The sequence below is a fragment of the Coffea eugenioides genome, chromosome 6 (genome assembly GCF_003713205.1).
Source record: "Coffea eugenioides isolate CCC68of chromosome 6, Ceug_1.0, whole genome shotgun sequence".
In the NCBI taxonomy this organism is placed as follows: domain Eukaryota; kingdom Viridiplantae; phylum Streptophyta; class Magnoliopsida; order Gentianales; family Rubiaceae; genus Coffea; species Coffea eugenioides.
In genome coordinates, this window is record NC_040040.1 from 3,186,141 (window position 1) to 3,196,156 (window position 10,016).

Sequence of the window (10,016 nt, forward strand, 5' to 3'; positions counted from 1 at the left end):
AAAACTGATACATAAACAATCTACCATTAATCTAGAATACAAATTTAAACAAAATTAAATATCTTGTTCAAGGTATATTATATTCAATGTATACAAATAATAATAGCATGGGAGATTAAGAAAGAAAAAAGAAAATAGAAGAAACTAAAAAGAATGTGATACGGAAAGAAAATAAAAATATAATTAGGAAGAAGGGGTATTATTGTCACGACATATCATGAAGGGGGCAAATCGCCCATACAAAGAAAGTTCGGGGGTAAACTGTAACTCGGCGTACAGTTGGGGCGGCTTAGTGCATTTAATCCCTAGTTTTTTTTTTTTGGGGAACGCCATTTAATCCCCAGTTTAATCCTAAGAAGGTTTCCTCATCTCTTCTTGTAAGCGGATTCAGAGCTGCTTAATACTGGTAATTGCAGTGCTAATTTCATTGAGCCCTCCAATAGCTGCAGAAAATGCCGGTGAGAGTGGCCGAGTCTTCTATGCCGTCCCAAGTATCGGGTAATTTCTATCTTTTACTGTAATTTCACCTAAACTACTTTTAATCCTTGAACCACACCGGTTGATCGTTACCGTTTTCAGTTGATTATGTTATCTCGATTGATTGAGGCAAATTGACAATAAATTTACATGCTCCTCATTTCTATTTATGTATGAATGGAAAGATAATGAAGCTACAAGCAAGAAAGCGGAAAACGGTTTGCATCATTTGGATAACTCTTTATACTTATCGTTCAATTTACCTCTGAATAACTACTATCTGATGTGTACGTTGTTCTCGTGGTAATAATTTTTCTTTCTTTTCGGGAATTAAAGATGATAATGCAGGAAATACTACACTTCCACCTTGTACCCTACTGAGTGTTGGGCAGGTAAATCGCTGCTCTCTTTTCTGGTATATATGTGGAAATCACAGTTCTTCACAGCTGATATGTTGCATTTTGAATACTTTTGGAGTTTGCTGTTTATGGGAAGTTATGCTGGGTTCATATGTATGAAGTTATTCTACTCCTCATTTGTCCCCCCATCGTTTCTCCAATTAAAGTGTGTTACTAGTACACTCATGATTGTATATCTTTTAATCAATGTATAAAAAAGTTAGCCCACATAATGCCATTGAAATTTTCTTTTCTGGTCAGAAACGAGGGAAAATAGGGAATGACTTGGCAGATGCTTGACTTATAGAAGTGGAATCCAGAACAAATTTCATCATTTGTGGATCTGGGGTGGAATGTGTAGGAGATGGGATAGACAATGTTGCAAGGGCGGGAAAATCTTGGTTATTCATTGCCTCCACTCCCTGAAAGCTAATAGGATCCATAGGAACTTCTAGCCTTCAATGGTGTTATTGTATTTATGTTTTTGTGGTTTTCTGATTTTCCTCTCGAGGAACAGAAACAAATTTAATTGCATCTTTGATGTCTACAGATGACAGAACATTGTAACAAAATTACCTTGAATAAATGTTTGATCGCATGATTCTATATGCCTGATAATTGCACTCCAGACTTGACAGCATGTTGGAGATGCAATTGAACAAGTATTGATACGTGTAATAGATTTCCCAGTTCTAAGCATGTTTGTCTATAAGCTACTGCAGGCTTTCTCTGGGACGCAGAATGTCTCAAGTCTACAGAAGGATGAAGCATGGAGAGTAAATGTTCGAATTCTGGGTTGTGACCTTGATCATGGGTATTTATGTGGCACAATGGAGGCCCTTAATGTTCCTATGGCAGACACACCAGTAAGAAGCCGTTCTTAATGAATTTCACCTTTATGGTTCCTTGATCTTTTGGTTTCCTATGTAACTTGCATATCATATGTTTCATGCAGTATCTAACTTTTTTCATTTGTTATATGTCATGTTATTTCTTACTGTTGTAAAATAGTATTTTCACCTTTGGGAAAATAAGCATGATTTTCTTAGAACATGAAGTATTGATGCTGTTTCAAGCTAATGTATGAAAAATTATAATTTTTTGTGTGGAGATGGTCCTACATTATGATTGTTCAGATCGCATGAAGTCCAACACATTAAGTATGTCCTCTATCACCCCGGTCTTCTCCATTTCCTTTATGAGGATAAGCTAACCCATGCTAGCTTTATGTTGTTCTTGAGTTGCTTCTTTCCAACTGGTGCTATTTGTATATTCTTGCTGCGATGATATTGGCCTGATAATTGACAACTACTTGCTTGAAAGAAAAGCTTGTCCCTGCATATAGGGGAGGTTTACCAACCCCCCCCCCCCCCCCCCACAACAACCCAATGGAATTGCGCAAAGCCTGTAATTGAGAGTTTATACGACTAGAGATTCGATGTTCACTCGATCATGATTCAGTCCAATATGGCTTCCTTTAACTCTTTATCCTGTGACTCCCCTCCCCTCCCCTCCTCCTCTCTGATCCTGAATCATTTATTGAATGATGATTCGACTTGTCAACTGTACTATTCTGACAATGAATTGTTCTATTAGTAACTTACCTGTTTTAAATGCTACAGGTCTGTGTATGCAAAAAGTTGACCATCCACATTTTGTGGAATATAACTAATTAATGTAACCCAAAAAATGGGACGAGAAAGTAAACAAAGTAATATGTCTACTTTTATCTACCAAATTATCATGCATCATGGGAAATAGGAAAAGAGCTCCTTCATTTTTTATTTTTATTTTTTAACTTTTCCCCTTCTAGTTTATCTTTCTGAACACAGTTTTTGTTCTTGGGAAACAGACAAATTGAATAGAAACTATTTGTCAGGATGTGATTACGTAGTGTTCAATTTTGTTCTTGTTTTTGATGTGCCACAGGTGATTACTTTCTGGGAAGGCGAGATTGTTGATACCAAGAACTATACTTTTTTCACTAACAAGTGGGGTGCGACGTATGTTCTTGCACTCATTAAACAGGATTAATTTGATTGATAAAAGTTGTGTCTATTTTAGGAATAAAATGATGCTTGGATTAAAATTTAACTTGCCTAATTAGTTTGTTAAACCATGAACAGTTCAGATGATGACATAAAGCACTGGACCAAATTCCCATCTTTCTCTCCCCTTCAGGTGAGTATCCAAAAGTTATCCGTTGTGCTCAAATTTTATGATGTTGACTCTGTTTAGCTTTTTCCAGAGCCAAGTGGAAACTGATGGCGGGAAATCTTTGGATTTGAGTAACTATCCATACATATTTATGGTAATAAAAACCATTTATCTGTTCCAGTTTTTGATCACGCTTAATTATGGCATTTCTTCTAAGATTTGATTTTTCAACTTTTGGTTGTAGAGATGGAAAGAGCAGTACTTTGTGAATGTTGGAACGGACTGTGGACTTACAATTGCTGGTTTTTACTATGTTTGTTTCTCCTGCAGTGATGGGTCTGTTAGTGGCTTCTACTATGATCCTAACAGCAGGTACCTAATTTTTCGATTTTGCTGGTGGTTAGAAAGTTATTGTTGGTAAAGCGATGTTTTGTTTTTCCAGTACTCATATTTCTCAAATTCCAATAGGCTAATTGTGATTATAATCAATTCTAATTGTGATTATAACCTTGATAATCAATCTAGTGGCAGCGTTTTTAGATATTAGATTGGCTCAAAAAGCATTGCTTTCTGTATGTGATCTTTCTATTGACAAGCATTAGCTTCTTGCAATACTTATTTCTTGTCTTTGTTTGATGAATAAAAAGAAAAAGAATGAATGAAAGAAAGGTCATTGTGGAGTCTAAAAGCCATGTATGTTATTGTCAATGACATGGAGGAATTCTGAAATGAGAGAAATTTGAAATAGCTATGATTTATGTTGAAATATTTATGTAATATGATTTCTTATCTCCTCGAAATATACATTAAACAAGGTGTGGGCTATTTATTTTCCATTTCTTAGAGGGAAGGGCAATAGGAGGCAGGAATTCTGGATTTAAGATTTTTCTTAGATGGGCCTGTATTTCTATGTACCTAAACAGCGATAAATTTCCAAATAGCGATACTTTTCAAAAAGAGTTTCCAAATAGTGAGACTTCTGAAACAACGCATTCAGTCAATGCATCTTTTAAGGGAAAAATGAATACACAAATAAAGAATACATTCACAGAATGCGCTTTTTAAGGAAACATCGCATTCACTATATGTGTTTTTCACCCTTGGGAAAGAGGTTTGAAAGACACCACCTTATAGGAATTATTTTCACAAAAAGCCCACCTTTTGGGGATTTACTCCCTAAGCAACGTACAGACGAGATATAATTGTAGTCATTTTTGCACTCAAACAATGTTCCATTAACATGTTGTTCTGTCTTTTCAATTACATAAAAGCACAGACTGCTCAGTGTTTTGCCCCAAAAGTTGTGATGCTTTATTATTATTATTATTATTATTATTATTATTATAGTAGTTGTGAGATGTAAGTGGGTGACCTTATCGCTCTTTTAGGTAGGGAGTCTAAATGTGCAGAAATATGGAGACAAACAACAGGCGGTATATTTTAGTTAAAGGTTTCAGTGGGAAGGAAACCTGAATAGATAACTAGTCAAGACTCTTTCATGTAGAACAATGATAGTTCTCCTGGCCATTCTAACGGAACATTACCAACTTATTATTTCCTGTATTGAACTTTTCTGGCAGTCCTTTCCAGAAGTTGGAATTGAAGTCCATTAACGAGGGCAGATCAGGATTCAGTTTTTCCTCGTACGAGTTGCAATAACTTCAACACCTGTTTTTTCTGAAAGATATGAAGGTTTTTGCTTCATTATTTTGCTGGAGATATATGGTTGCCATGGTGCTTTTCTGAGCAGTCCCTCAAATTCTAGGGTGGAGATATCGGGACTCATGCTTCTTGTAAGTTGTATAGTTAGGTCAGTTGAGGAGATGTATTTATCTGTTTGACTGTGGATCCCTAAGGTCTACTGGTTCACAAAATAATCACTAGTTAGTAGAGTAAATTTGTTAACACGCTCTTGTCATTGGTCTGTCTGTGATTAATTTCTGAGTAGGCTTGCAACCATGCAGGGTTAAATGACAACAAGGTTTTCTACCTGATACTTTTCATTTCGTGTTTGTTGAAATATTTATTCTACACCTGATTCTTCCTTTTGCAATGTACTTCTGCTTATCGTATACTTGGCAAGGTTTGGCCTATTTTTTCCAGTACTTGGTTAAATTTCCGGTTGGATAAATCTAGACAACTAGTTGTAAGATCAAAAGTTGGTGTTCCATAGTTAAGGGTGAAGAATCAAATATTTACCAAGCGCATATGAATTTTCGTGCATCTGTTATTGGGGAAAAAGTCTGTGCCGTGTTAATTAGAGGTCCTATTGGTGAATGAGCCTGAAAATTGCATCAGCTGCCAAATGTGCTATTTAGCTGTTGGTACTTAATCGAGTTGCTTAGATTTGGCTGACCGTTGGGAACGACAGGGTTGACAAGTCATTTAAATGTGATCATATTTCATTAAAATCAGCAAATGCAAAGCACCAAGGATACAATATCTGTGGAACAGAGCTCTACTACATTGTGTTATTCCTTAAAACATACTAAAAAGAACGGGTACTAAATAGTTGGTTGAGACACTTAACGTACTTTCACACGGCTGAAAAGGGAACGCATATTCTCCTGAGTTGTCCCCATGGCGGCACGGAAAACTCAAGAGTGGTTTTGACAGACCCATACGTTGGTCACTAAATGCAACAGTGCAAGAGAAACCTGAAGCCCAGTAGATTGGAAAAGCATCCCGATCCAGAAAGAATCCAGGCACAACCAAATCTCCTCCACTCCTATGAAAAGCTAATAAACAGATGGAGAACCGGACTATCCTCGTGTGGTCACGCAATTGGTTACTGCAGTCAAAAAACCTCTGCACCACAAATGTCTAAGCGCATTTACCCCATTTCATGAGGGACGTGTCCTCTTTTTTATGTCTCATGATCTTTCTTCGCCAATCGCCATCTTGTTACAGCTTGGTAACTGCCCAGTACCAGTAAATCAGCACTAGAGTACATTAAACACCGTAGGTTTCTTAATCCCCTACGATTCCGAAGCCGAACAAAGACCTCCACCAACAGGCATCAGCTCCTAAATCCCTCCCTATATAACAAACCTTCGACTCTTGTCCCGGTAACCTGCCTCCCAAGTTCCCTTGTTTGCATGCTGCTCCAACTTGCAAGCACAAGGACAAAGCTACCATTATATGATAGATAGCTAGTCAGTCGGTTCCGATCATTGAATTGTAATCTCCAAAGTGAATGATGGAGAGTCTGCTGTGCAACGAGGTTTGGCTTATGATGAGTCCTGTCCTGGATCATGATGAGGTACATGCAAATGAAGCACTTGAATATTACAATGTAAACTGCGGCTATCATTCTACTAGTACTACATCCTTGTACTCCAACTCCGAAGACTGTCAGCGGGCTTTCATTAGTTTTCTTGAAAAGGAGGCTTTTTACATGCCTGAACGAGGTTATTTGAAGCTAGTCAAAGAAAACTGTTCGACAGACAGTGGTAGGTTTAAAGCGATACACTGGTTTGTTGAAGTAAGTATAATTCTTTCTGAAACTTTAAAAAAGTTTCATTCCTTATTTCACCACAGCATTTTCGCATATACTCACTATACTACCATGAAATATGAATCTACGATGATTGTATCTTTTAAAATTTTCGTAATTTAAGTGAACTATTGGATGTGTCCTTCCTTTTTGCCTGACTCGATTTGGTTTTAAATCTTGGAGTCTCAAAGGCGGCTGAATCTCTCCCTTGAAACTGTCTTCAGGGCCGCAAATTACCTTGATCGGTTCGGTTCTCTCAAAGATTGCCAAGTGAGAAATGCAAATCCAATATTAATCTTTCTTATAGCCCTTTATTTACTATGTCGCACTAATCTTGAGTAGTTCAATGGCTGGCTTCCGCTTCGTTGCTGCAATTCATAACACTTCACAATTTGCAGGTTCGGAATGATTGGATGTTTGAGCTAGTGTCTGTTGCATGCCTATCTATTGCTTTCAAGTTCGAAACCAACGCCCCTAATGTATTGAATGAAATCCAGGTTTTTTTTTCAAGTGGTATCTCTTTCTTTTATATATTCTTGCAGTACTTAATCTTTGTAATACCACTTGATATGACTCTTACGTTGCAATAGTTTTTTTTTTTTTTTGACCACAATTGTTTGGTTGGTACTTTTGGTAGACGGAGGGTCTTGAGCATTCCTTTGAATCAAGCTTAATCCAACGGATGGAATTGATTCTTTTAAAAGCTTTAGAATGGCGGCTTTGTCCAACCACGTCATATTCGTACCTAGAATTGTTGACGCGGAGCATTGATCCCCTGAACAGACACTTCGTCCAGGAGCTGATCACCGAGCTTTTGGTCAAGGCACTTTTAGGTGAGAATTGAAGCTGCAATTCAGAATCTTGTCCCCCCTTTTAGTTCACATTCTTATTGAATTAATTCCACGTACAAAATAGATGGATTTCTTTAGGGTTTTTATTAACAGCCTCTGGTCATACAAGTTTCTTCGCATGCAACATAAATCCCACTACGCTAATACCAATAAGCTTGATGAGACCGAACTTATTAGCTATGAAAATCATGGTTCATCGTTCAGATTCTAGCTTCTTGGAGTTTCGGCCCTGTATTATTGCCGTGTCTGCCATACAACGGATTTCCAAAGAGTTTCTGTCAACAATAAATGACTCTCTGTGCTCCCATTTCAGCGTCCTCATCCCTCCAGATCAAAAGGTACTATCTTTTCTTCTGGGGCTCTTTGGTCTGCTCTGCTCTAGGACCAAACAGCACAACGCTAATCGAAATTCTATTTTTCATGGAATGCAGGATGATTTAATCAAGTGCTGTAAGATGATGATGGATTTATGCCACACTAGTACTTCTGCTAAGAAGATTAGCTGCATTAATTGTCCTTCCAGTCCCGTGACTGTCTTGGGCGCGCATTCTTGCTGTGATTTCTGTGACTGCCAAATTGATCATTCCTTCTTGTTAACAATTAAGAGCCCGGACATAAATTACTTCGGAGGATCGACAAAAAAGAGGAAGAGAGAACAAGAAGAGGGCGGTGTCTGAAATTGATCATTCCTTGACGTCTTTACTGTTGACGTAATAAAATCATAAACGACCAAATAAGTAGAATTTGTTTGTGGTGTTAAGACGTTCAAATGTTCTATAAAACCAGTAAGAAAGCACTTGTTCAAATTCATCATTCGGAGGGCAAATCTTTTGCCAGAATTCATAATGATTTTTTTTTTCAGTTGAAGATATTCTGCAATAGCCCAAACATGGATTTGCAGTCTTCCACTTACCCAAATGGGTATGCCGTCTTCCGGAAATCTTTGTATGATTATGTAATAAGTAGAATTTTATTAGAAATTATGCATTTATATAGCAGCAAAATTTAGAGTAAGAATCACATTTGGAAAACTGTCCAAGAGATTGCTGTATAAAGAACGCCTGAGGAAACGGATGGTTGCAGTGCTCAAACAAAAATAAAGACAAGAAAATGCCGCTGTATGGGAATTTAGACAGAGAAAATAATCAAGGCTGGAATGGATAGAACAATTGTGTCGAGAGCGTTTTTAAGTAATATAACCAAGATTTGGACAGTGCATTTGAGGAAATAAAACCAGTTCTGCTATTTGTATTTTTGCGTGCGAATCAGATTTTCTTTTCGGTAAGTTAATCATCAAGAAGAAGGGATTTAAAATTTCCCTGTCAGAGTTATAGATAAGGTGATCGATCGAATTCTTACGCCTGCATGCAGCGCTTAAAAGAAAGCAGTGCAGTGCATTACTCCAATTTGAAGCAGGGGCGGTACGTGCGTACTTGCATTTGCCCCAAAAGCATAACGGGTGAAAAAACAATTCGAGGCTGCCAAGTGATGCACGTATAGAGATGGGGCCCGGACACGCAAACGCATTTTTTTGATCAAATCTTAGCCGTGAATTGTCAGGAGCCGTTTGTGCCCCTCTTCCCAAACGCTAACCAAATCTTGGCTGTAAATTGTCAGGAACCGTTCGTGCCCCTCTTCCCAAACGCGGGACTAGGGGAGGAACGGTTGCCGGAACAGCTGTTTCTGAAAATTATATGCATTTTACACGTGACGTAATTCTGTTTACATATGGTGCAACTTACTTTCAATCACGTGTAATTCTAAAATAAAATTTTATGAATTTCACACATATTGTTAAAAGGACAATGCTACAGTGCCTATAGTTATGGTAACGATATCAGGGAAACCTACTATTATAGGTTTCTATTACCTTCAGTGACAGATCAAATCTTTTAGCGACTTTTTAAATATTATATTAAAATAATTAATATTAACTTTAGTAAGTTTTTAATTAAAACTAGTAAGTATATGCCTGAAAGATAAGTTTTAGTCAGAAATAGAAATTTACACTTTGAGTAATTTAATTTACTTGTTATTTGACAAAATTTACTTTTCTTTAAATTAAACTTACTAATACTAAAAGTAAAAAATTTACATATTTAAGTAAAAAAATCACCGGTTTCTGAAAACAGTTTTGGGTTATCACATCTCTCTAAAGTTGCTTGCCTTCTTTTTATTTTCTTTTCACCTCACGATATGATGGAATAGAAATTTTTTCCTAGCAAGATTACGACAATTCTGATCGAGAATTGCCAGACAGATTCGATAACGAAGATTCTGACTCCCACTGGATGCCGTTTAAAGGCCCTTTCAACAAGGTATAGTTGCAAACAAAATGATTTGTTTTTTTGTTATTCCACTGAAAAATTGAGTATTCTTCTCTATATTCATTGTTCCTTTTTGTTTTTGTTCTGATTTTATCGTAGTTTTGGATGACAATGAAGGAGAGGATTTTGCTGGTGAATTGAAAATTGTACCCTTCGTATTTTGTGCATCTTCTGTTCCTTTTTATTTAAGTTTTATACATTTTCTGGCAAAATTTTCCTGTTTAGTCCACACTTTCCCTCTCTCCTAGGTGATTGATCGATTTTGGATGCTAGCATATGCAGATCCAACAAATTGGTTGAGATTTTATTA

The 10,016-nt window shown here is 37.0% G+C and overlaps 2 protein-coding genes across 3 annotated transcripts; both read left to right on the forward strand.

Annotated features, from left to right (window-relative positions):
* Positions 1–295: 295 nt before the first annotated feature.
* Positions 296–5,089, forward strand: LOC113776122 (glucose-induced degradation protein 4 homolog). Of its 2 annotated transcripts, XM_027321206.1 has the most exons (9): positions 296–498; positions 663–695; positions 814–869; positions 1,598–1,741; positions 2,805–2,878; positions 3,002–3,056; positions 3,124–3,186; positions 3,277–3,404; positions 4,613–5,089. In XM_027321206.1, the coding sequence occupies exons 1-9, from the start codon at positions 453–455 to the stop codon at positions 4,689–4,691; spliced, it is 678 nt and encodes a 225-aa protein (XP_027177007.1). In that variant the 5' UTR covers positions 296–452; the 3' UTR covers positions 4,692–5,089. The 2 variants fall into 2 exon arrangements, with proteins under 2 accessions (XP_027177007.1, XP_027177008.1); XM_027321207.1 differs by lacking the exon at positions 663–695 and having other exon boundaries at positions 298–498.
* A 965-nt stretch (positions 5,090–6,054) lies between these two features.
* On the forward strand, positions 6,055–8,415 carry LOC113776023 (putative cyclin-D7-1). Its single transcript, XM_027321087.1, has 6 exons — positions 6,055–6,516; positions 6,712–6,798; positions 6,927–7,025; positions 7,166–7,361; positions 7,584–7,717; positions 7,811–8,415. The coding sequence occupies exons 1-6, from the start codon at positions 6,229–6,231 to the stop codon at positions 8,054–8,056; spliced, it is 1,050 nt and encodes a 349-aa protein (XP_027176888.1). The 5' UTR covers positions 6,055–6,228; the 3' UTR covers positions 8,057–8,415.
* The last annotated feature ends 1,601 nt before the right edge of the window (positions 8,416–10,016 follow it).

Coding starts and splice junctions, on each gene's coding strand:
- LOC113776023 (XM_027321087.1), top strand. CDS start 6,229: ATGATGGAGAGTCTGCTGTGCAACGAGGTTTGGCTTATGATGAGTCCT. Junction 7,362..7,583: donor TTTGGTCAAGGCACTTTTAG/GTGAGAATTGAA, acceptor TTCATCGTTCAG/ATTCTAGCTTCTTGGAGTTT. Junction 7,718..7,810: donor TCATCCCTCCAGATCAAAAG/GTACTATCTTTT, acceptor CATGGAATGCAG/GATGATTTAATCAAGTGCTG.
- LOC113776122 (XM_027321206.1), top strand. CDS start 453: ATGCCGGTGAGAGTGGCCGAGTCTTCTATGCCGTCCCAAGTATCGG. Junction 1,742..2,804: donor TTCCTATGGCAGACACACCA/GTAAGAAGCCGT, acceptor GATGTGCCACAG/GTGATTACTTTCTGGGAAGG. Junction 3,405..4,612: donor TACTATGATCCTAACAGCAG/GTACCTAATTTT, acceptor CTTTTCTGGCAG/TCCTTTCCAGAAGTTGGAAT.